Below are 27,777 nucleotides of genomic sequence, written 5' to 3' on the forward strand. Positions count from 1 at the left end.
GGGGACACGGGATGGGCTGCAAAGCCGTCTTTATGCTTTCGTTAATACAATAATGATACAAATACTCTTTCAAAATGCCGATGTTTATTTAGTTATGGATCCATAACGAATTACTAGTTGCTTACTGGAAAATACTCTTTAAAAACATACGTTCTACAGCACCATTACAGGACAATAGACTTGCCTAGAAGGACTTGCTTAGTTAGGTTGGCTGTATCACAACCGGCCGTGATTGGTTGCAATTTCAGTTTAATCCACCAGAAAAGACAAACAAATAATACAACAAAAATGATTATTATTATTATGTATCACATCTGACTGTGATTGGGAGTCCCATAGGGCGGCGCACAATTGGCCCAGTGTTTCTCTCCCCCTAAAAACAGAAATAAATGTTTTGGCCTTTACAAATATTATTTAGGCTTTTATTCAGATTACAATCGCTCACTTTTGTTTTCTGTAAAAATGAAATAACCTCCAAAATATCGTTATATATTAACAAGTTGATGGCACAGTCATATAGCCCGGCACCTACATAAAGCTGAGTGACTCGCTCATTCATGGCCTTAATGTTTGTGACTCGCACAAACATTAATAAAATAAATGTTTTGGTTATCCTGACCTGGACACCATGTACAGTTTTATAATAGCCCATTATGGACTATTAGCAGGACCATTTACCTTTACCAAAACCTCTCTGTATTTTGATACTTTGTGGATGGAGCCTACCCAGTGGTGCAGCTGTCTGTCACTGCATCGCAATGCAAAATGCGCTGCTACAGATACCTGTGCCGGCTGCCACCGGGGGACCCATGAGGCGCTGCTACAGATACCTGTGCCGGCTGCCACCGGGGGACCCATGAGGCGCTGCTACAGATACCTGTGCCGGCTGCCACCGGGGGACCCATGAGGCGCTGCTACAGATACCTGTGCCGGCTGCCACCGGGGGACCCATGAGGCGTCTTTTAGTTTTAATTTAGATCCTCTAATCCTCTATATGTAATTATTGGTGGAGAGTCATGTCATATTTTCCGATATACTGTAGTCCATAGGTGACATGAGTCTCACTAGTGTTGAGTAATGTGCTGTTAAAAGTGGTGTAGGTCTTAAGAGCCTATTGAAGTTTGAAGCAATATGATTTGAAGCAATAGCCTACAACTATTTCAGCACCTGAGACAAGAATGGGGACTGGTCTTGATAAATCGTTTTTATTTTCACTGAATCCCTGTTTGGTTATTGGTTAGACTACAATTATACTATTATGGTGAAGAAATTAAGCAAATTAATTAAGTGACATGTCACGAGTCCGACCGAGGGTGTTTCCTTTTCCCGGGCGGGTGGCGCTCGGCGGTCGTCGTCACCGGCCTATTGCCTGCCACTGATTGTTTTTCTTCCCCCTCCTTGTATGTTTAGTGGTAGCACCTGTGTAGGGTTAATTAGTTTGTCTTTATTAGACAGCCGGCCCGCCTGGTTGTTGTGCGGGATTATTTCTATGTAACCTTCGGCTCTGTTGTAGAGGTACGTGTTTTGTGCCTGGTCGTGATTTGTTCCATTGTACATTTTGATTCCCTGTGTTTGGGAACGTTACTTTTGTGAGCACCCTGTGGTGTGTTAGGCGCTATTAAAAGACGCACAGCGTTTAACTCTCTGTCTCCTGCATTTGACTCCACACCCACGACACCCGGAGCATTACATGACATTTCTTAAAATCAGTCCCATACGCTATGATCTCACAAAAAAAGGTGTTAAATGATCTAATACAGCCACTATTGAAGCATATCAAATGCTTCTCATCTGGTACCAGTGGTTCACACTTAAATAACGTGCCATAGAATTATGCAGTACCACGCAAGCTGTGCTGCAGTACACTGCAACCTTTAAAGGATGAACCACTGTACACTGCTCTATATAAGGTCCCACAGTTGACAGTGCATGTCAGAGCAAAAAACAAGCCATGAGGTCGAAGAAATTGTCTGTAGAGCTCCAAGGCCTACTATAGAAATATATTAGCACAAAGGATCTATGTAGGAACTGATTCAAGACATGATCCGTCTATGTGCTTCCATAGCAGCAGTCAGTCTGCTGGTCTTGCTCTCATTGTGGGACTAGCTGCACTGGTTGAAATGTCAAAGACAGATTCTACAAGTGTTCAGTAACCATAAGTGATGTTCAACAATTTGTGTCATTGAGGGTCTTTAGACACCTTTCATGAGTCTTTCGCAAGTCAAACTGTGATTCACTTGCTGAGTGTAAAAGCAGATTCTCATTGTAACATGAGAATTTGTATTGCTTGGTAAAATATTTATATAAACATTGTCATGACTGTCCTGTTAGGATCGCAATAGGTCAGATCAGCATAGCAATGGTTGACAACAACCAGACCTTCTCTCACCCACAGAAGAGGGGAGGAGGGAACTGGGCCTGATTGACAGTTCACGCACTGTTGTAAATTACATGAGACGGGGGATCTTTCTCCACCTCCAGTAAAATCCTTTTCCCCGCCTAAACTCTAACACATTTAAAAGTGAATACTGGGGGAATGGTCTGAGATTATCTATAGAAAACTAATGTCACATTGGTTTTTATTTCGTGTTGTCACTAAAAAGATTATGGAGGAAATACTGTAACTTGAAAAGTATTTACACTACAGGTATGAAGTCTCCATACTTTACGTTGATAGGAATGTGATTTTAGGAGGTATAAATAATAATCTCCTATAAACTGTGCATACAATGGTTATTCCTTTAAAAGTTTTGAGCTTATTCCGCGACCGTTTGTGGTAGATAGTGGCAGATTGTGATAAATTGCGTCTTTCTGGCAACAATGGCTGACACTTAAATAACGTGCCCTAGAATTCTGCGGCACCAAGCAAGCTGTGCTGCAGTACGCCAAAACTTTTAAAGGAAGAATCACTGTAGTTAGTAGCCACGAGTGAGGTCAGAGAGCGAGTCAGACTGACCGAACCGGCCCCTTTTGACCAGAGTGCAATAAAGGCTTGGGAGAGAAATCAATCTCCAGACCACGAAACGTGAGGCGGGAGCTACACGTTTAAAATGGTTGGAACCTCAACACGAGGTGAAGAAATAAACTCACCTTCCTTTAGACCAGAAAGAAGGCGAGGTGCAGCAAATGTCCAAAGTGGTCCGAATCCTGAATACCGACACGAGGGGGAAAACAAACTCCTCTAAGACAATCACTGGTACAGCTAATCTAAGTGAACTATCCTACTACGCTCATCACCAATAGGAACCGTCGACACAGCTGGATAGCTTTCTTCCAGAATGAACAACAGTAGTCAATCAGAGCCATACAAGTTTGCCTCTGAAAGGCCAACACACTTCCTCAGGAGGGCTGGTTCCTAAAGAGATAAACGGCAAACCAATGCATTCATGATTTCTTTTTTCAAACGGGTGGCGGTTCGTGTGCAAACTATATGATTACTGTGAGAATAGTTCTGAAATGTATCGACAATAAGTGTCCCTTTTTCTCTCTCCCTCTCTTCCCCACCCCTCTTCATTTGCTGAGTAACAAGCTGCCATATCTTAAACAGTCCGCTAGGGACTGTTTTCTCATGTATTAAGATGGTATGTTATCCTGTTTTCCCATTTAGTTAGCTAATAAATAAATTATTGAACCAATTTGTGTAGTACTGAATCATAAGTAAGGTTGGATTTTTTGCAGATGTATGAGGTTACGACTGTTTAGAATGATGATATGATAAGAGGTAATGATTAATAAGACCACTGTTTATTAATGTAATAGATAGTTGAAATCGGAAGTTTACATACACTTAGGTTGGAGTCATTAAAACCCGTTTTTAAACCACTCCACAAATGTATTGATAAACTATAGTTTTGGCAAGTCGGTGAGGACATCTACTTTGTGCATGACACAAGTAATTTTTCCAACAATTGTTTACAGACAGATTATTTCACTGTATCACAATTCAAGTGGGTCAGAGTCTACATACACTAAGTTGACAGTGCCTTTAAACAGCTTGGAAAATTCCAGGCTTTAGAAGCTCCTGATAGGCTAATTGACATAATTTGAGTCAATTAGATGTATTTCAAGGCCTACCTTCAAACTCGGTGCCTCTTTGCTTGACATCATGGGAAAATCAAAAGAAATCAGACAAGACCTCAGAAAAATAATTGTAGACCTCCACAAGTCTGGTACATCCTTGGGAGCAATTTCCAAACACCTGAAGGTACCATGTTCATTTGTACAAACAATAGTACCCAATATAAACACCATGGGACCACGCAGCCGTCATACCGCTCAGAAAGGAGACGCGTTCTGTCTCCTAGAGATGGAAGTACTTTGGTGCGAAAAGTGCAAATCAATTCCAGAACTACAGCAAAGGACCGTGTGAAGATGCTGGAGGAAACAGGTACAAAATTATCTACATCCACAGTAAAACGAGTCCTATATCGACATAACCTGAAAGGCCGCTCTGCAAGGAAGAAACCACTGCTCCAAAACTGCCATAAAAAAAGCCAGACTACGGTTTGCAACTGCACATGGGGACAAAGATCGTACTTTTTGGAGAAATGTCCTCTGGTCTGATGAAAGAAAAATAGAAATGGTTTGGCCATAATGACCATCATTATGTTTGGAGGAAATAGGGGGAGGCTTACAAGGTGAAGAACACCATCCCAACCGTGAAGCACGGGGGTGGCAGCATCATGTTGTGGGGGTGCTTTGCTGCAGGAGGACTGGTGCACTTCACAATATAGATGGCATCACGAGGCAGGAAAATTATGTGGCTATATTGAAGCAACATCTCAAGACATCAGTCAGAAAGTTAAAGCTTGGTCGCAAATGGGTCTTCCAAATGTACAATGACCCCAAGCATACTTCCAAAGTTGTGGCAAAATGGCTTAAGGACAAAGTCAAGCTATTTTACTAGGATTAAATGTCAGGAATTGTGAAAAACTGAGTTTAAATGTATTTGGCTAAGGTGTATGTAAACTTCCAACTTCAACTGTATATACCTTCTAGGGTTTAATTCAAAAGATGGTAACTCTTAAAACAACCTCTTCTGTGTTAAGCCAAATCTTAATGAGTTAATTGTTACATGATTCATTTAATCAGGTAACAATTAAACATAGTTAGTTGATTAAATAAATAACAGTCATCAAATGAATGAAAGTAAAGTCACAACACGTTCCTCTTGGGTTGACCACACTCGCTTGAGAGAGAAAGTGAACCAGAGAGTACTGAGGAAAGCAGACAGATGGTTGAGTGAAGCACATAAGCAAAGCACTGTGGCACCTGGCCAGAGATCACTCATAGGGAGAGGACGAGACAAACACCACTTCCCCTGAGATTTAGAGAGAGACAGGATGGGAAAGAGAGACTATTGAGAGACAGACAGACAAAAAGGGGCCTAATAGACAAGAAGAGAGAGAACAAAGATGGAAAGAAAGGGAAAGGAATAAGATACCAAGCACTGTAAGAACAATGCTTGAGAGGGAAACATGGCAACATGTCTACAATTAGACCACATTAAACCGTCAAATTCAATGTTTACTTGTGTTTCAGAAAGAAGTACAATTTGTATCACAGGTACCTGAAGAATTGACTTTTTATTAGTACTGTTTATTTAAGCTGTTATACCAAGTCACTTCTCACTTTACTACTTCCACACATTTTATCATGCTGTATATTCTATTGTGTACATTTCTCATAACTAGTTTATTACTTTTTATATTGTACTTTATCTACTTGTTTGTTTGTACTTCATATTTGGCATTTGATTCTTGATATTGAAATTCACTACCGTTTATACCTGTGCACATTTATAATAAAGAACATTTGATTCATTTGAGTTTATCTTAAAACAGGGCAATGGACATAGCAATTATCACCACCTTATACTTAAGTGCCTTGCTTGAGGGCACATCGATAGATTTGTTCACCTAGCCGGCTCGGTGATTCCAACCAGCAGCCCTTCGGTTACTTGCCCAATGCTCTTACCTGTTAGGCTACGTTGAGTATGAGAAACCTGTAACCTGGTCAGTCAATCTATACTGCGGTGTTCATAACCTTTAAGAGCTACAGGTGTGCAGTCTTATGGTTCAGTCGAGCACTAACACACTTGACTCAGCTAATCACCTAATCATATTGTCTGATCTCAGTTCCACTGAGTCCAAAGTCAGTTGCACACGGTTTCAACTCAGTCTATACAGCTCAGACCTGGTCCTATGTGCCAGCTCCTCTGCGATACATAACTGGGCAGATGCTGCAGAGCTGCTGACATGAAGCCAGTGTTCCGTTGTTCTCAGAACTACAGGCTTTTCAGCGGAATGTGAATTAGCCTGTAGGACTGAGTATGTGAGTGGGTATAGATTACCTTTACTCTACTTCTGCAGAGCAAATTCAGTGTAACACAAGGTTAAACACCCAGAATGAAGACGGTCTGGACAACATCACAGCTCAGAGACTCAGCATAAAAGACAAGTAGAATAACATCAAGATGCACTTAGAGTGCTAACTTGATCAATAACACAAATCTGTACATTTACAAATGCACACTAGAGTTGGGGTCAATTCCATTTCAAGTCAGAAAGTAGACCCAATTCCAAATGTTCCTCATTGAAAAGCATTGAAGAGAATTGGAATTTCAGTACTTCCTGAATTGACTGGAATTTAAACGTAATTGACCCCAACCCTTCAGACCCCTTGACTTTTTCCACATTTAAATAAATGTTTTATTCTCAAATTGTATTAAAAATAAAAAACTGAAATATCACATTTATATTAATATTCATATCCTTTACTAAGTACCTTGTTGAAGCACCTTTGGCAGTGATTACAGCCTTGAGTCTTCTTGGATATGTTGCTACAAGCTTGGCACACCTTTATTTGGTAATTTTGTCATTTTTAGTTCATTAAAGTGAGTGTGGAAGAGCTGAAAAAAGTATTGTTGTCTATCAACAATGACAAGCCACCGGGGTCTGACAACTTGGATGGGAAATTACTGAGGATAATAGCGGACGATATTGCCACTCCTATTTGCCATATCTTCAATTTAAGCCTATTAGAAAGTGTGTGCCCTCAGGCCTGGAGGGAACCCAATGTCATTCCGCTACCTAAGAATAGTGAAGCCCCCTTTTCTGGCTCAAACAGCTGACCAATCAGCCTGTTACCAACCCATAGTAAACTTTTGGAAAAAATAGTGTTTGACCAGATACAATGCTATTTCACAGTAAACTAATTGACAACGGACTTTCAGCACGCTAACAGGGAAGGACATTCAACAAGCATAGCATTTACACACATGACTGATGATTGGCTGAGAAAAATATATGACAAAAATATTGTGGGGGCTGTTTTGTTAGACTTCATTGTAGATTGACATTATCGATCAATCTGCTGCTGGAAAAACGTATGTGTTACGGCTATACACCCCCTGCTATATTGTGGATAAAGAGTTACCTGTCGAACAGAGGGTGTTCTTTAACGAAAGACTTGCCAACATCATCCAAGTAGAATAAGGAATTTCCCAGGGCAACTGTCTAATCCCCTTACTTTTTTCAATCTGTACTAATGACATGCCACTGGCTTTGAGTAAAGCCAGTGTGTATATGTATGCGGATGACTGAACACTATACACATCAGCTACTACAGCAACTGAAATGACTGCAACACTTAACAAAGATGATATACCATTTATTTTGTCATTGCCCTCATGTAGCCTGTTTTTGGTCTCAGGTTCAGGAATGGCTGAAAATGCATAACATTGATCTAAAATGTACCCTAGAAATAGTACTGTTGGGAGATCTGGAGCGACCAGGTCAGTCAATTACTAAATACTAACACTCTTAGTAAAACTATTTATCTTCAACTCACAAACATCACAGCATAGTTGAAAGATATACAGTGGGGCAAAAAAGTATTTAGTCAGCCACCAATTGTGCAAGTTCTCCCACTTAAAAAGATGAGAGGCCTGTAATTTTCATCATAGGTACACTTCAACTATGATAGACAAAATTAGATAAAATCGCCCGGGCAACGATGGAGTGGCTTTGTAAGAAGCATTTCAAGGTCCTGGAGTGGCCTAGCCAGTCTCCAGATCTCAACCCCATAGAAAATCTTTGGAGGGAGTTGAAAGTCCGTGTTGCCCAGCAACAGCCCCAAAACATCACTGCTCTAGAGGAGATCTGCATTGTGAAGACTTACAGAAAACGTTTGACCTCTGTCATTGCCAACAAAGGGTATATAACAAAGTATTGAGAAACTTTTGTTATTGACCAAATACTTATTTTCCACCATAATTTGCAAATAAATTCATTAAAATCCTACAATGTGATTTCCTGGATATTTTCTCATTTTGTCTGTAATCATAGTTGAAGTGTACCTATGATGAAAATTACAGGCCTCTCTCGTCTTTTTAAGTGGGAGAACTTGCACAATTGGTGGCTGACTAAATACTTTTTTGCCCCACTGTATGGTGCATAGACGTTTCTGGAAGTTTCTCCCATCTCCATAGAGGAACTCTGTGAGAGTGACCATCGGGTTCTTAGTCACCTCCCTGACCAAGGCCCTTCTCCCCCACAGTTTAGCCGGGTGGCCAGCTCTAGGAAGACTCTTGGTGGTTCTAAACATCTTCCATTCAAGAATCACGGAGGCCACTGTGTTCTTGGGGTCCTTCCATTCTGCATACTTTTTTTTGGTGCACTTCCCCAGATCTGTGCCTCGGCACAATCCTGTCTTGGAGCTCTATGGACAATTCTTTCGACCTCATGGTTTAGTTTTTTCTCTGACATGCTCTGTCAACTGTGGGACCTTATATAGACAGGTGTGCCTTTCCAAATCATGTCCAATCAATTGACTTTACCACAGGTGTACTCCAATCAAGTTGTAGAAACATTTCAAGCATGATCAATGGAAACAGGATGCACCTGACCTCAATTTCATGTATCATAGCAAAGGGTCTGAATAATTATGTCAATAAGGTATCTGTTTTTTTATTTGCGACACATTTGCAAAAAATTCTAAACCTGTTTTCGCTTTGTCATTATAGGGTATTATGGGGCGGCAGGGTATATGTCTTCCAATGGTGCGACTGCTGTCGGCATCCAAAGAGTATCAAACATCTATGGCGATGTTTGATACGGCAGGGTAGCCTAGTGGTTAGAGCGTTGGACTAGTAACCGAAAGGTTGCAAGTTCAAACCCCCGAGCTGACAAGTTACAAATCTGTTGTTCTTCCCCTGAACAGGCAGTTAACCCACTGTTCTTAGGCCGTCATTGAAAATAAGAATTTGTTCTTAACTGACTTGCCTGGTTAAATAAAGGTAAAATAAAAAATACATTTCTGCCAAAAAACACATTTAGATATAAAAGTTAACATTCAAACGGCTTTCCTGTCAAGTAGTGACCAGCGACATATGTCTAGTTTCCTGAAACGGGTCACAAATGTGGAAAAAGTCAAGGGGTCTGAATACTTTCCGAAGGCACGTGCACATATTTATTCCATAGCGTAGTGAGAAGTGAGTGTGAGTTACAGAAGCCAGAGGGGCTATGCTGTGATAAAAAAGCTCAGTTAAAATTAAAACAGGCAGCCACAATGATCCCTGCTATCTTCACTTCCCCTTTCCCATCTTCATCCAATCACCACTCACCTCCACTCCTGTCAGACCCAGTGGTCCAAGTGGGCCCTCATCTCCCTGAAAACAGTGATAATGGCATTAGCATTTATCTTTTATTAAAATGAAACACTGTGGCTGCAACCCAAATGGGACAATATTCTCTACATAGTGCACTACTTGTGACATACGTCATTGGTGAAAAGAAGTGCATTATAAATAGGACAACATGTATATGGAGCTGGTTGTCCTCAAGGTTGTTTCAGGAGCAGTTGTGCACAACTCCAGTCCTTGCAGCATTTTGTGACTACTGAACATGACCCAAGCCAATCAGCAACAGGGTCAGAGAGCATCACAGAGAGCAATACAAAACCACTGGAACAGCAGAACTCATGGACTGGGGTTGTCCACCCCTGACATAAAACAAGCTGCTGTATCACATCATACCTCTAGCCCGGGCACCCCTCTAGGACCAGGCAACCCCCTCACTCCTGGCTTTCCCTGCAGGACATTACAAAACATTTTACAAAGGCAGAATGTGCAGTATCACAACCAAAAGCAGACACTTTCATGCTCATCACCCACTGTGTCTCCCCCCCATGAAACAATACTATAGAATACTACAGTACTTACTCGAGAATTCTATAGATTTCTGTAGCATACTGTAGATACTATACTCCACACTGTAGTATCCCTCGATCATATCTACTACTACTTAGTATTGCATTTTGTAGTATACTGTAGAATACTATACTACACACTGTAGTATCCAATCGTGTTGTTCTTAAATTTGATTTGATTTCTTACTATACGTTGATCGTGTAGTTCTTCCTATAGAACAGGGGTGTCAAACTAATTTCCCCTTGGGGGCCGCATTTGGTCTTCAACAAGGTCCGTTGGGCCACACTGAAAATGTGTTATATTTCCTCGGCATAAACATTTGCGCAATATAATCCTCTATCCTGGGGCGGCAGGTAGCCTAGTGGTTAGAGCGCTGGACTTGTTACCGAAAGGTTGCAAGATTGAATCCCCGAGCTTACAAGGTAAAAATCTGCCCCTGAACAAGGCAGTTCTCACTGTTCCTAGGCTATCGTTGAAAATAATAATTTGTTCTTAACTGACTTGCCTAGTTAAATAAAAAGTAAAATATCCAACATTATTGGAATTTTCCATACTTCCTGACTATCTAGCTTTACTTTCGGTGATTATTAGCGAGCTGGACACATTCAGTAAATTGTATAAATGTAGGTCCATTACAATTTCTAGACCGTTTCAATTTGGTTTTAGTCAGTTAAAAGTACATCTAAAAAATACAATTCTGTAATAAACTGTAGATAGCTGTATTGCTCTACCAAGCAAAAAGGCAGTAACTGCTATTTCGGTCGAAAATGAGTTAAATTAAATACATACGTAATCACATGGACAAGTATCCTGCCTCTATTGTATTGTGTTTTGGAGAAAATCGGGGTCATTTTAACAGTAACTGCATAAAGTTACTGTGAAACCAAAGTAAATAAAAGTCATTTTTCTCAGTTCCACGCTATGAGCAGTTAGGTATATGTCTTCCAATGGTGCGACTGCTGTCGGCATCCAAAGAGTATCAAACATCTATGGCGATGTTTGATACGGCAGGGTAGCCTAGTGGTTAGAGCATTGGACTAGTAACCGGAAGGTTGCAAGTTCAAACCCCCGAGCTGACAAGGTACAAATCTGTCATTCTGCCCCTGAACAGGCAGTTAACCCACTGACTTGCCTAGTAAAATAAAAAAATAAGGAAATGACATATTATTGATATCTACATAGCGCATTGATGTGAATCATATAGCTGCTCTCTCATTTAGCTATTTGTGCCTTAAGGATTGTGGTTGTTATGGATGGCTGTTCACAAGTCTAAATGTGTATTTGAACCCAATAAGGGTTGAATTCAAGAAGTTTAAGATGTCTATCAATCATTATTTTGAAACCAGTGGACAGCCAGTGAAAATGCACTCTTGCAACAGCTGCATAGTGCAGATCCCAGCCTATGGAATAACAGCTGCATAGTGCAGATCCCAGCCTATGGAATAACAGCTGCATAGTGCAGATCCCAGCCTATGGAATAACAGCTGCATAGTGCAGATCCCAGCCTATAGAATAACAGCTGCATAGTGCAGATCCCAGCCTATGGAATAACAGCTGCATAGTGCAGATCCCAGCCTATGGAATAACAGCTGCATAGTGCAGATCCCAGCCTATGGAATAACAGCTGCATAGTGCAGATCCCAGCCTATAGATTAACAGCTGCATAGTGCAGATCCCAGCCTATGGAATAACAGCTGCATAGTGCAGATCCCAGCCTATGGAATAACAGCTGCATAGTGCAGATCCCAGCCTATGGAATAACAGCTGCATAGTGCAGATCCCAGCCTATGGAATAACAGCTGCATAGTGCAGATCCCAGCCTATGGAATAACAGCTGCATAGTGCAGATCCCAGCCTATGGAATAACAGCTGCATAGTGCAGATCCCAGCCTATGGAATAACAGCTGCATAGTGCAGATCCCAGCCTATGGAATAACAGCTGCATAGTGCAGATCCCAGCCTATGGAATAACTTTGATCTCCAGGAGTAATCTGGAGTTTCTACATCCATTTTTGGATTTATAAATGAAAGGTATTAATGTAAAGATATAGTTTACTCATATTATTATATGAAGTAGAAAGCAATGGGTTAGAAGAAGCCTACATAACCAACCCATCAAGTAAAATGTAACATCCATAAATGGCCAGCTATGTAAACTTTAACAATGATTTAATCTGCAATAGATGTTGTTCAATTGGTAACACAAATTGTTGTCTTCTAATGCCTCTTAATGGGAAAGTAATCTAAACGTTTTTGAATGTAATCAGATTATGTTATTGAGTTTGGGTAATCCCAAAAGTTACCTTACTGATTACAATTGTGGACAGGTAACTACTAACTGTAACAAATTACATTTAGAAAGTAACCTACCCAACAACATATATTGTGTTCCATACAGGTTCCAGAAAAGAGCAGAAGCGCTGAACAAGCTGTTCAGACTGCAGTCCTACCTACTAACAGGTTATGGAAAGTAACCTACCCAACAACATATATTGTGTTCCATACAGGTTCCAGAAAAGAGCAGAAGCGCTGAACAAGCTGTTCAGACTGCAGTCCTACCTACTAACAGGTTATGGAAAGTAACCTACCCAACAACATATATTGTGTTCCATACAGGTTCCAGAAAAGAGCAGAAGCGCTGAACAAGCTGTTCAGACTGCAGTCCTACCTACTAACAGGTTATGGAAAGTAACCTACCCAACAACATATATTGTGTTCCATACAGGTTCCAGAAAAGAGCAGAAGCGCTGAACAAGCTGTTCAGACTGCAGTCCTACCTACTAACAGGTTATGGAAAGTAACCTACCCAACAACATATATTGTGTTCCATACAGGTTCCAGAAAAGAGCAGAAGCGCTGAACAAGCTGTTCAGACTGCAGTCCTACCTACTAACAGGTTATGGAAAGTAACCTACCCAACAACATATATTGTGTTCCATACAGGTTCCAGAAAAGAGCAGAAGCGCTGAACAAGCTGTTCAGACTGCAGTCCTACCTACTAACAGGTTATGGAAAGTAACCTACCCAACAACATATATTGTGTTCCATACAGGTTCCAGAAAAGAGCAGAAGCGCTGAACAAGCTGTTCAGACTGCAGTCCTACCTACTAACAGGTTATGGAAAGTAACCTACCCAACAACATATATTGTGTTCCATACAGGTTCCAGAAAAGAGCAGAAGCGCTGAACAAGCTGTTCAGACTGCAGTCCTACCTACTAACAGGTTATGGAAAGTAACCTACCCAACAACATATATTGTGTTCCATACAGGTTCCAGAAAAGAGCAGAAGCGCTGAACAAGCTGTTCAGACTGCAGTCCTACCTACTAACAGGTTATGGAAAGTAACCTACCCAACAACATATATTGTGTTCCATACAGGTTCCAGAAAAGAGCAGAAGCGCTGAACAAGCTGTTCAGACTGCAGTCCTACCTACTAACAGGTTATGGAAAGTAACCTACCCAACAACATATATTGTGTTCCATACAGGTTCCAGAAAAGAGCAGAAGCGCTGAACAAGCTGTTCAGACTGCAGTCCTACCTACTAACAGGTTATGGAAAGTAACCTACCCAACAACATATATTGTGTTCCATACAGGGTCCAGAAAAGAGCAGAAGCGCTGAACAAGCTGTTCAGACTGCAGTCCTACCTACTAACAGGTTATGGAAAGTAACCTACCCAACAACATATATTGTGTTCCATACAGGTTCCAGAAAAGAGCAGAAGCGCTGAACAAGCTGTTCAGACTGCAGTCCTACCTACTAACAGGTTATGGAAAGTAACCTACCCAACAACATATATTGTGTTCCATACAGGTTCCAGAAAAGAGCAGAAGCGCTGAACAAGCTGTTCAGACTGCAGTCCTACCTACTAACAGGTTATGGAAAGTAACCTACCCAACAACATATATTGTGTTCCATACAGGTTCCAGAAAAGAGCAGAAGCGCTGAACAAGCTGTTCAGACTGCAGTCCTACCTACTAACAGGTTATGGAAAGTAACCTACCCAACAACATATATTGTGTTCCATACAGGTTCCAGAAAAGAGCAGACGCGCTGAACAAGCTGTTCAGACTGCAGTCCTACCTACTAACAGGTTATGGAAAGTAACCTACCCAACAACATATATTGTGTTCCATACAGGTTCCAGAAAAGAGCAGAAGCGCTGAACAAGCTGTTCAGACTGCAGTCCTACCTACTAACAGGTTATGGAAAGTAACCTACCCAACAACATATATTGTGTTCCATACAGGTTCCAGAAAAGAGCAGAAGCGCTGAACAAGCTGTTCAGACTGCAGTCCTACCTACTAACAGGTTATGGAAAGTAACCTACCCAACAACATATATTGTGTTCCATACAGGTTCCAGAAAAGAGCAGAAGCGCTGAACAAGCTGTTCAGACTGCAGTCCTACCTACTAACAGGTTATGGAAAGTAACCTACCCAACAACATATATTGTGTTCCATACAGGTTCCAGAAAAGAGCAGAAGCGCTGAACAAGCTGTTCAGACTGCAGTCCTACCTACTAACAGGTTATGGAAAGTAACCTACCCAACAACATATATTGTGTTCCATACAGGTTCCAGAAAAGAGCAGAAGCGCTGAACAAGCTGTTCAGACTGCAGTCCTACCTACTAACAGGTTATGGAAAGTAACCTACCCAACAACATATATTGTGTTCCATACAGGTTCCAGAAAAGAGCAGAAGCGCTGAACAAGCTGTTCAGACTGCAGTCCTACCTACTAACAGGTTATGGAAAGTAACCTACCCAACAACATATATTGTGTTCCATACAGGTTCCAGAAAAGAGCAGAAGCGCTGAACAAGCTGTTCAGACTGCAGTCCTACCTACTAACAGGTTATGGAAAGTAACCTACCCAACAACATATATTGTGTTCCATACAGGTTCCAGAAAAGAGCAGACGCGCTGAACAAGCTGTTCAGACTGCAGTCCTACCTACTAACAGGTTATGGAAAGTAACCTACCCAACAACATATATTGTGTTCCATACAGGTTCCAGAAAAGAGCAGAAGCGCTGAACAAGCTGTTCAGACTGCAGTCCTACCTACTAACAGGTTATGGAAAGTAACCTACCCAACAACATATATTGTGTTCCATACAGGTTCCAGAAAAGAGCAGAAGCGCTGAACAAGCTGTTCAGACTGCAGTCCTACCTACTAACAGGTTATGGAAAGTAACCTACCCAACAACATATATTGTGTTCCATACAGGTTCCAGAAAAGAGCAGAAGCGCTGAACAAGCTGTTCAGACTGCAGTCCTACCTACTAACAGGTTATGGAAAGTAACCTACCCAACAACATATATTGTGTTCCATACAGGTTCCAGAAAAGAGCAGAAGCGCTGAACAAGCTGTTCAGACTGCAGTCCTACCTACTAACAGGTTATGGAAAGTAACCTACCCAACAACATATATTGTGTTCCATACAGGTTCCAGAAAAGAGCAGAAGCGCTGAACAAGCTGTTCAGACTGCAGTCCTACCTACTAACAGGTTATGGAAAGTAACCTACCCAACAACATATATTGTGTTCCATACAGGTTCCAGAAAAGAGCAGAAGCGCTGAACAAGCTGTTCAGACTGCAGTCCTACCTACTAACAGGTTATGGAAAGTAACCTACCCAACAACATATATTGTGTTCCATACAGGTTCCAGAAAAGAGAAGAAGCGCTGAACAAGCTGTTCAGACTGCAGTCCTACCTACTAACAGGTTATGGAAAGTAACCTACCCAACAACATATATTGTGTTCCATACAGGTTCCAGAAAAGAGCAGAAGCGCTGAACAAGCTGTTCAGACTGCAGTCCTACCTACTAACAGGTTATGGAAAGTAACCTACCCAACAACATATATTGTGTTCCATACAGGTTCCAGAAAAGAGCAGAAGCGCTGAACAAGCTGTTCAGACTGCAGTCCTACCTACTAACAGGTTATGGAAAGTAACCTACCCAACAACATATATTGTGTTCCATACAGGTTCCAGAAAAGAGCAGAAGCGCTGAACAAGCTGTTCAGACTGCAGTCCTACCTACTAACAGGTTATGGAAAGCTTGCTCTTTTAGTATTTGTGGAAGCCCCCACTTCTATGTCAAATATAATAAAACACAATAGTAAATACTACAGTTATGACTGAAATACTATTACTGTTTTTTAACTATGGTAATACTGCAGTATTTATACTTAACTAGGCTTCAGTAAAGTCTGCAAAAACACTAAAGTAAATATTATAGTACATAAATACAGTAATACTACAGTATTTATACCATAGTATGCATTAGTATTTTTTCATGTGGGTCATACCAACATTCAACAGATCCCAAAAAGAACAAAAGTTATTTACTCACATTTGGGCCTTCTAAGCCATTCTCTCCAGGAGGCCCCATGTCTCCAGGGAAACCCTGTGATTTAGAGAGAAAAGGGAACATATGTATGTTGTTGTGTGTACTTGTGTGTGTGTGTGTACATGCATTTGTGCATGTGTACTGTAAGTGGTTACCTCTGCTCCTGGAAGGCCAGGTACTCCATCAGACCCTCTCTCTCCTGGCCTGCCCTGGGAGTAGGAGGGAAATGCATTGAAAATGAAAGCAGCAAGCAGTGTGCCACCATCAGCACAAATTTGACATATTGCCCAAGGATGCACTACTTCTGTACTCCTTACCATGCTTGCCAAATATCACAACTAAAAATTAAACAGATCATACAATATTTTAGACAATTATTTATGATATAGACTACTTTAAATGTCTTCTTCTCCAGAACCGCTCGACTGATCAGTGCCACATTTGGTACATGGTGTCTACGGATGCACATATTCAAAAAATATTTTCCAAGCCTCTTGCTCAAACAATATGCCCACAATAAGCCATTAATGATTGTTCCTGTCCAACAGCCTCCAACAGCACCCCCATACGGCTAAACTTAACCATACTTTACAGATTAGCTAGACTCACAGCCCTTAGCATGTGTGCCAAATATCATCATTCGAAGTCAAACAGATCAAGGGATATAAACATATAGAGATAGCAACATGTGCTTGTTATAGGGGCGGCAGGGTAGCCTAGTGGTTAGAGCGTTGGACTAGTAACCGGAAGGTTGTGAGATCAAACCCCAGAGCTGACAAGGTACAAATCTGTCATTCTGCCCCTGAACAGGCAGTTAACCCACTGTTCCCAGGCCGTCATTGCATCATCGTGTCATGGCACGTGTCTGTTACATTTATTGTTATAGCACCACCATGTGGCCAATTTGCATGGCATTACATGTGCTTGTTATAGCATCATCGTGTCATGGCACGTGTCTGTTACATTTATTGTTATAGCACCACCATGTGGCCAATTTGCATGGCATTACATGTGAGGGTGTGGCCAATGGCCTTTTACACTATCAATACCCCTGATGCACATCTTCAGGTACTACTCATAAACACTACTCATTACCCTGATGAAGACAGCTTGCCTGTCGAAACATTGGACATTACATTTTTGCATCTGAGCTCATAGAGTGAGGCTCTCCTTTATTTTTATTTTCCACTCCGCTAGACAGCACCTAAATAAGTGTGCGTTTCTTTTTCCTCTAGACTACTCAAACACACACACACTGGCCCCACAGCGCGACCATCAGGACAAATTGCTCTAGGATGAGCTGCTTCTGTGCTCCTTACCACGCTTGCCAAATATATGAACGCAACATCAAACAGATCATACAATATGCCTTAGAGGAATTTTGGACCAACAACTAAAAGCCACGTTACAATTCACATTTACTGTTGCTGCATGATTATTTTCCTGCCACATGTGGTCCCATGTTGCTCAGTTGGTGGAGCATGGTTGTGGGTTGGACTCAGTCCAACTGGACAAGAGTGTCTACTAAAACGTCATGTGAAACTGGCTTAAATTAAGATATGGCATCTCTATTTTGTTAATTAGCCCACTGTTAATAACATCTTCAAAGAATTGTGCATATCACCAGTCAAGTTTTCAAGCTCGAGCACTTTCAGTACAGAGCAAAAATGGTGATGATGCATTTTACATGGCCAAACTAAAATCCCAATGCAATTCATAGCGGGAGAACTCACCTGAAGTCCTGGTTTTCCTCTGGTACCTGACAACCCTGGAATACCCTGAACACCCTGTTAGATACACAGACCCCAATGATTTTAGTCATCTCAGCAGCAACAGAACAACACTGAAAGCATTATATCCAATGAGATTGATGGGAACACCAGCCGTTAGACATGACTTTGGTTAACATCTCCAAGGCCAAGGCTCTGTGTGAGTGTGTACATTTGCTGGGGCAGTTGGAGGTCAGCAGAGAGGAAATTAAAGGGTTAACCTGGGGGGTTGGGGTTCTACCTTGTCTCCTTGGAACCCGATCATTCCCTGCTGTCCATGAAGCCCAATTTCACCCTAATGTGGTTGGAGGAAGTGAAAGAATGGAGGGGGAAAGAGAGAACACCATTAGCAAAAGGTGAAATGTCGGCGCTCTATTGCACACATCCAACATTTTACTACAAGACAATACTCATAACTTTGCAAAGATTAGCATTCATTCACTATACACGATCACTAGGGTTGGGTAGGTTACTTTCTAAATGTAATCTGTTACAGTTAGTAGTTACCTGTCCAAAATTGTAAATCAGTAACGTAACTTTTGGATAAACCACACTCAGTAATGAATTCTGATTACATTCAGTTACTTTTAGATTACTTTCCCCTTAAGAGGCATTAGAAGAAGACAAAAATGTTACCAATTGAACAACATCTATTGCAGGATAGATAAATGTTAAAGTTTACATAGCTGGCCATACATGGATGTTACATTTTAATTTATGGTTGGTCAAGTAGGCTTCTTCTAAACCATCGCTTTCTACTACATATAATAATATTATATATTTACATTAACAACTAAAAAGTCTATCAGAATTCCAGTCATTTCAATAAATGTTATATCCCCCTGAGTGGCGCAGTGGTCTAAGGCTACAGACCCTGGTTTGTTCCCAGACTGTCACAACGGACTGTGATTGGGAGTCCCATAGGGCGGCGCACAATTGTCCCAGTGTTGTCCAGGTTAGGGGAGAATTTGGCCGGGGGGGGGATAGGCCATCATTGTAAATAAGGATTTGCTCTTAACTTACTTGCCTACTTAAATAAAGGTAAACACATGCATCTTCAAGAATAGGACTTTTCAGTGTTTGTTTACATATACAATGTTTACAAACATTGGAGAAAAACAAGCTTATATTTTGGGTTCTCTTAGAGTGTGACAGTTGAACTAAGCTCATAAATTATATACTTAAAGAATCAATGGATATACATACAGCACCAGTCAAAAGATTGGACACACATGGAATCATGTAGTAACCAAAAAAGTGTTAAACAAATCAAAATATATTTTAGATTTTAGATCCTTCAAAGTAGCTACCATTTGCCTTGATGACAGCTTTGCACACACTTGGCATTCTCTCAACCAGCTTCACCTGGAATGCTTTTCCAACAGTCTTGAAAGAGTACCCATATATGCTGAGCATTTGTTGGCTGCTTTTTCTTCACTCTGTGTTCCAACTCAGAACAAACCATCTCAATTGGGTTGAGGCTGGGTGATGCAGCACTCCATCACTCTGCTTCTTGGTCAAATAGCCCTTACACAGCCTGGAGGTGTGTTGGGTGAACAAATTATAGTCCCACTAAGTGCAAACCAGATGAGATGGCGTATTGCTGCAGAATGTTGTGTGATTTCACAGTTTTATCTAATAGTTTGATGTCTTCACTATTATTCTACAATGTAGAAAATAGTCCAAATAAAGAAAAACCCTTGAATGAGTTGGTGTCCAAACTTTTGACTGGTACTGTATGTATCACAGTATATCATTTTTAAATCCCAAAAATGTATGTAGAATCTACAGATTTCTCCTTTAACTCGATCAAAAGTGTGCGAGTTTGAGCATGTGTCCATTAGGCCTATGGATATATGTTTTTATTAGCATGAATTAGATTGAGCAATAAAAGCCCCACTGTTATTCCACAGGCTGGGATCTGCACTATGCAGCTGTTATTCCATAGGCTGGGATCTGCACTATGCAGCTGTTATTCCATAGGCTGGGATCTGCACTATGCAGCTGTTATTCCATAGGCTGGGATCTGCACTATGCAGCTGTTATTCCATAGGCTGGGATCTGCACTATGCAGCTGTTATTCTATAGGCTGGGATCTGCACTATGCAGCTGTTATTCCATAGGCTGGGATCTGCACTATGCAGCTGTTATTCCATAGGCTGGGATCTGCACTATGCAGCTGTTATTCCATAGGCTGGGATCTGCACTATGCAGCTGTTATTCCATAGGCTGGGATCTGCACTATGCAGCTGTTATTCCATAGGCTGGGATCCGCACTATGCAGCTGTTATTCCATAGGCTGGGATCTGCACTATGCAGCTGTTATTCCATAGGCTGGGATCCGCACTATGCAGCTGTTATTCCATAGGCTGGGATCTGCACTTTGCAGCTGTTATTCCATAGGCTGGGATCCGCACTTTGCAGCTGTTATTCCATAGGCTGGGATCCACACTATGCAGCTGTTATTCTATAGGCTGGGATCCGCACTATGCAGCTGTTATTCCATAGGCTGGGATCTGCACTATGCAGCTGTTATTCCATAGGCTGGGATCTGCACTATGCAGCTGTTATTCCATAGGCTGGGATCTGCACTATGCAGCTGTTATTCCATAGGCTGGGATCTGCACTATGCAGCTGTTATTCCATAGGCTGGGATCTGCACTATGCAGCTGTTATTCCATAGGCTGGGATCTGCACTATGCAGCTGTTATTCCATAGGCTGGGATCTGCACTATGCAGCTGTTATTCTATAGGCTGGGATCTGCACTATGCAGCTGTTATTCCATAGGCTGGGATCTGCACTATGCAGCTGTTATTCCACAGGCTGGGATCTGCACTATGCAGCTGTTATTCCACAGGCTGGGATCTGCACTATGCAGCTGTTATTCCATAGGCTGGGATCTGCACTATGCAGCTGTTATTCCATAGGCTGGGATCTGCACTATGCAGCTGTTATTCCATAGGCTGGGATCTGCACTATGCAGCTGTTATTCCATAGGCTGGGATCTGCACTATGCAGCTGTTATTCCATAGGCTGGGATCTGCACTATGCAGCTGTTATTCCATAGGCTGGGATCTGCACTATGCAGCTGTTATTCTATAGGCTGGGATCTGCACTATGCAGCTGTTATTCCATAGGCTGGGATCTGCACTATGCAGCTGTTATTCCACAGGCTGGGATCTGCACTGTGCAGCTGTTATTCCATAGGCTGGGATCTGCACTATGCAGCTGTTATTCCATAGGCTGGGATCTGCACTATGCAGCTGTTATTCCATAGGCTGGGATCTGCACTATGCAGCTGTTATTCCATAGGCTGGGATCTGCACTATGCAGCTGTTATTCCATAGGCTGGGATCTGCACTATGCAGCTGTTATTCCATAGGCTGGGATCCGCACTATGCAGCTGTTATTCCATAGGCTGGGATCCGCACTATGCAGCTGTTATTCCATAGGCTGGGATCTGCACTATGCAGCTGTTATTCCATAGGCTGGGATCTGCACTATGCAGCTGTTATTCCATAGGCTGGGATCTGCACTATGCAGCTGTTATTCCATAGGCTGGGATCTGCACTATGCAGCTGTTATTCCATAGGCTGGGATCTGCACTATGCAGCTGTTATTCCATAGGCTGGGATCTGCACTATGCAGCTGTTATTCCATAGGCTGGGATCTGCACTATGCAGCTGTTATTCTATAGGCTGGGATCTGCACTATGCAGCTGTTATTCCATAGGCTGGGATCTGCACTATGCAGCTGTTATTCCACAGGCTGGGATCTGCACTGTGCAGCTGTTATTCCATAGGCTGGAATCTGCACTATGCAGCTGTTATTCCATAGGCTGGGATCTGCACTATGCAGCTGTTATTCCATAGGCTGGGATCTGCACTATGCAGCTGTTATTCCATAGGCTGGGATCTGCACTATGCAGCTGTTATTCCATAGGCTGGGATCTGCACTATGCAGCTGTTATTCCACAGGCTGGGATCTGCACTATGCAGCTGTTATTCCATAGGCTGGGATCCGCACTATGCAGCTGTTATTCCATAGGCTGGGATCTGCACTATGCAGCTGTTATTCCATAGGCTGGGATCCGCACTATGCAGCTGTTATTCCATAGGCTGGGATCTGCACTTTGCAGCTGTTATTCCATAGGCTGGGATCCACACTATGCAGCTGTTATTCTATAGGCTGGGATCCGCACTATGCAGCTGTTATTCCATAGGCTGGGATCTGCACTATGCAGCTGTTATTCCATAGGCTGGGATCTGCACTATGCAGCTGTTATTCCATAGGCTGGGATCTGCACTATGCAGCTGTTATTCCATAGGCTGGGATCTGCACTATACAGCTGTTATTCCATAGGCTGGGATCTGCACTATGCAGCTGTTATTCCATAGGCTGGGATCTGCACTATGCAGCTGTTATTCCATAGGCTGGGATCTGCACTATGCAGCTGTTATTCTATAGGCTGGGATCTGCACTATGCAGCTGTTATTCCATAGGCTGGGATCTGCACTATGCAGCTGTTATTCCACAGGCTGGGATCTGCACTGTGCAGCTGTTATTCCATAGGCTGGGATCTGCACTATGCAGCTGTTATTCCATAGGCTGGGATCTGCACTATGCAGCTGTTATTCCATAGGCTGGGATCTGCACTATGCAGCTGTTATTCCATAGGCTGGGATCTGCACTATGCAGCTGTTATTCCATAGGCTGGGATCTGCACTATGCAGCTGTTATTCCATAGGCTGGGATCTGCACTATGCAGCTGTTATTCCATAGGCTGGGATCTGCACTATGCAGCTGTTATTCCATAGGCTGGGATCTGCACTGTGCAGCTGTTATTCCATAGGCTGGGATCTGCACTATGCAGCTGTTATTCCATAGGCTGGGATCTGCACTATGCAGCTGTTATTCCATAGGCTGGGATCTGCACTATGCAGCTGTTATTCCATAGGCTGGGATCTGCACTATGCAGCTGTTATTCCATAGGCTGGGATCTGCACTATGCAGCTGTTATTCCATAGGCTGGGATCTGCACTATGCAGCTGTTGCAAGAGTGCATTTTCACTGGCTGTCCACTGGTTTCAAAAACAATACTGAAAGGTAGCTTAAACTTCTTGAATTCAACCATTATTGGGTTCAAATACACATTTAGACTTGTTAACAGCCATCCATAACAACCCAATTCCTTAAGGCGCAAATAGCTAAATGAGAGAGCAGCAGTTTCACATCAATGCCCTATGTAGATATCAATAATAAGTGATATCCGTATCACCGTAGATGTAGAATTTAAAAGTAATAATCTAGTTTTTCAAAAGTATCTGTAATTGGATTACAATAATTTTGCTGGCAACGTAACGGATTACAGTTACCGTTTTTTGTAATCCATTACATGTAATCCGTTACTCCCCAACCCTGCCCATCACATCATACGTCAGCACAAATATATAAAAAATACACCTGTTCCATGTGGTGCTGATGCGAATGAGTAAATGTATGGATGTAGTAACATCGATCTATCCATACATCCATACATATGTCTCTGACACTCAATTCAATAGATGAGTTCACCAGGGCATGTTTAAGCAATACGGCCAGAGAGGGTGTGGTTTATGGCCAATATACCACAGATAAGGGCTGTTCTTAGGCACGACGCAATGTAGATTGTCTGGACACAGCCCTTAGCAGTGGTATATTGTCCATATATCACAAACCTGAGGTGCCTTAACATACTTAGAGCAGTAAAAATACATGTTTTGTCATACCTGTGGTATATTGGCTGTCAGCCAATCACCATTCAGGGATCGAACCACCCAAATTAAGAACAAGAGAGAACGGAGGGGGGGAGTGTTGGCTTCCTTGACTTACTGTATAATGGCCTACATTTACTTTACTTTATTAAGTTTATTTTTACAAGGACAATGTAGATTAATCAACATTTATGTAAAAATGCCGGTTTTAACAATTTTGCATGTGTGACTACCAAAATATCAGTTTATCACCTTACATGCTAAGCAAAGGCAGCAAGTCTCACTTGTACTAGGCCAGGGTTGTGTTCATTAGGCACTAAACAGAAGACAACTTAATGTAACATGGAGGGATTACCTGGACTCATCATTTTAGTTTTCGGTGGAAAAAAAGGATTCTGTTGCGTGACCTAATGAACATGACCCAGAGGTTTCTTCCTGACCATGTGTCCTGACCAGGAAAGACAGAGTGATGTGAATTGACCAGATGAAAAAAAAAATGGAGTGGCCTTGAGGTTTTTCGTGGTCAGATTACAGTCAGGAAAAACTCCTTGCCCGGCTTATACAGTAACTGCTTCGGAGCACGCTATGTACAAGGGGGGGGTACATTATCTATCACATGCTGCTCAATCACAGGCCAATAACGGGAATATTCAGATCACCTTATCACCTTTCAGTCCTGGTTCTCCTGGGTTGCCGGACACCCCCTGCAAGAAACACACACATGTAGAGATTAGTACCAATCAAACTGTCCCCTTTCCTGTCTGGCCTGTCACATCCCAATAAATCAGTAACTTAGTATTATTCACTATATTATTGTGGAGCTGCACTGGTCAACCATTGCACTGACCGCTATAAACTGTTTATTAAAGTTTGACACAGAGACATCTAATTAATTGACAGTATTATTCCATATAGTATAGATAGGACAACAGTAACTCACTACTTTAACAGGAGCAGAAGCTCATATTTTCCCAGATGTACAGTATACTACTACACTAGTGGGGTTATAAAGGAGTAAGGTAGGTGCAAAGGCCCTGTGTGTGTGTGTGTGTGTGATCACCTTCAGTCCATCGGGTCCTGGAAGGCCCATCTTCCCATTCGGTCCCATGTCACCCTGAGGCCAGAAAGAGAGAGACACAAAGCCATATTAATCTCCTGATAATCTGGTCTGTAAAAAGCCAATTTAACTAATGTTATTATGCGAGTTAAATTGACAAGACTTTGAGCTAATGTATTAAAGTGTGTTGACTCAACAAACTCTGCTTGAAGTGAGCTGAATTTGAAAAAGCTTGTTGAGTAAAATGACAAATTCATTGCCTTTGGAAGGCAACACTGTATGTTTGTTCTGCTACAGTACATGTCCAAATGTTGAGAAAAGTCACAATCCCATTGCAGCTGGTTGCCTTACAATTGTTAATTTAATCAACAAAGTCTACTCGAATTGAGCTTAATTTCAACAAGCTTGTTGTGTAAAATTACAAATGTAAATTACCCTGGCAGTTATTCTCAATGTAGTTTAGAGATAATAAAAATGTCAAATTATTGGATATCCTCACTCTGACTGGATTCCAATAGGAATGACAAATTACTTTGCAAGCCAGCATAATGCAACTTTTAGACCACTGCTTTAGGGTGTACAGTAACTAGGCCCTCAAAGGCCTTATGATATATGTTATATATTGTCATAAATACTTTAATTTTACACTGGGAAATATGCAAATCATGTTGAAAAAATTCTCAAGATGAATTGAATGTTCACTCAACCTAAAATTCAAAGTTGAGTGAACAAACAACTCAACTTGAGAATGTATGTTAGTTCAGCTATATGCTATAAAACTCACAATCCTATCACAGCTGATTGCCTTACAATTGTACGTTGAATCACCCCCCCCAAAAAAAATTACAATGTAGGTGACCTGGAATGCACCCCTTGAGGAAGGAAATCAGGAAGTGTTTCACAATTCAAAACACTGTCAAGTTTTACTCTTATGACAGTGAATATCTTCCAGCTAGTTCCTCCGTTCCTAGGTATAAGCACCAAAGACATAGATTGGGGTGTATTGGGTTAGAGATTAATTTAATTACATTTTCATGCCTTTGAGAGCATGGCGTTAGCTGGATCTGTATGTGTGTGTATGGCTGCGTGTGAATGCATGCTTTTTGAGTTTCATTCAGTTAGGATTCAGAACTGGGTGTCCCAGAAGAGAATAATATTACTTTCCTTCTCTCCAGTGTGTGTTCAAGTTTGTTCAAATTGGAGACATAATCCAAGTCTTTGATGGTCATTATAAAGGAAAAAGGAGTCTTATTAGAAAGAATCCTGTGCTAGATTGAAGGCCTGCAGATAATGTTGACCTATGAGCATTCAAACACTAGCAAATGGGCCACAGCAACTGTCACAGACTGGATCCCAAATGGTGGGGTGGGGTGTCGGATCAAAAATGGCAGTTGTATATTTACAAGCAAACAGAGATGTGGCTTGGTGGCAGAGGAAAGGGCTGCTGTGTTTACCACCAGGATCAGGTGAATGCCTAGTCAGACTGAGACTAAGGGCAGAGCTGTAATTCGAGGACCACAGCATTTCCAATTATAGGCCTGCTGGTGGCTGAGGATAGAGTAGGGGGGCTGCAAGGAACAAAGCAGGCGGGAGAAAACTAGAGGAACTGGCTCTTTACAAAGCTAAATTAGAAAGGAATTCGAGGGCACAGCGTGTGTACCCCAATAATCTCTCATTCCTCCTTTATTGTGCACTTGTTCACTACTTCTCAACAATTTGAAAGAATTAAATTGGTGCTGAGGGAGTTTCCATATACCAGTAATTTCCTTTCAAATCCACGAAGGGAAGTGAACAAATGCACACTTGGGGAGAAAGGCAATATAATTGGGATGCACCCAGCAGCTCCCTTGTTAGTCTCTGGGGGATTGGTGTAGATTGAGGGCTGTGTGCTGTTTGGAGTGTCATTTATAGATCCCAGGCAGGATAAAGGAAGGGAAGGCCATTCTGTCACAGGGCTTCTGAGATGCCTTTGGGTCGTGTCGTGTGGCCAGCACAAAGCCACCCCACGGGGAACAGACGTCAATTCAAAGTGGAAACAACGTTGATTCAACCAGTGTGTGCCCAGTGGTAAAATATGGGCCAGGCAGTAAGTCATTCTGAACATATCCAACAAATTAAAAGACTTACAGTACATTAAACGGCTCTCCATGCCTTTGAAGATATGGTCTTCAAAGCCAGTGTTGGGTGGAAATGGATGTTGACACCCGTGCACACAAACCAATAAAACAAACATAGAAATGGTGTACACAGAAGCAAACAGAGGCACAGACAGTTTATACTTACAATAAGTCCAAGAACTCCATTAGGACCACGGGCTCCAAGCAAACCCTTGGAGAGGAAAAAGGAAGAGGAAGTGTGATTGTGAGAGCGCTAGAGAGAGAACAGGTTTCTGGGGTTATATGCTGGATCCATCTGTAAATAGCCCACCCGATCTACCTACCTCATCCCCATATTGTTTTTATTTACTTTTCTGCTCTTTTGCACACCAGTAGCTCTACTTGCACATCATCATTTGCTCATTTATCGCTCCAGGGTTAATCTGCTAAATTGTAATTACTTCGCTACTACGGCCTATTTATTGCCGACCTCACGGCATTTGCACACACTGTATATAGACTTTCTTTTTT

General features: G+C 41.9%; 1 protein-coding gene across 2 annotated transcripts in view; it reads right to left on the reverse strand.

The window, feature by feature from the left end:
* Positions 1-27,777, reverse strand: part of col27a1a (collagen, type XXVII, alpha 1a) — a 230,409-nt gene that overhangs the window by 103,358 nt on the left and 99,274 nt on the right. For both annotated transcript variants that reach the window (XM_031803202.1, XM_031803203.1), the window contains exons 14-22: positions 27,434-27,478; positions 25,154-25,207; positions 24,753-24,797; positions 18,581-18,634; positions 18,304-18,357; positions 16,726-16,779; positions 16,574-16,627; positions 10,037-10,090; positions 9,626-9,670 (exon numbers count right to left, since the gene is read on the reverse strand). In XM_031803202.1, coding sequence (XP_031659062.1) covers positions 9,626-9,670; positions 10,037-10,090; positions 16,574-16,627; positions 16,726-16,779; positions 18,304-18,357; positions 18,581-18,634; positions 24,753-24,797; positions 25,154-25,207; positions 27,434-27,478 — 459 coding nt within the window. The remainder of the gene's footprint in view (positions 1-9,625; positions 9,671-10,036; positions 10,091-16,573; positions 16,628-16,725; positions 16,780-18,303; positions 18,358-18,580; positions 18,635-24,752; positions 24,798-25,153; positions 25,208-27,433; positions 27,479-27,777) is intronic.

Source organism: Oncorhynchus kisutch, linkage group LG23 (genome assembly GCF_002021735.2).
Source record: "Oncorhynchus kisutch isolate 150728-3 linkage group LG23, Okis_V2, whole genome shotgun sequence".
Classification (NCBI taxonomy): Eukaryota; Metazoa; Chordata; class Actinopteri; order Salmoniformes; family Salmonidae; genus Oncorhynchus; species Oncorhynchus kisutch.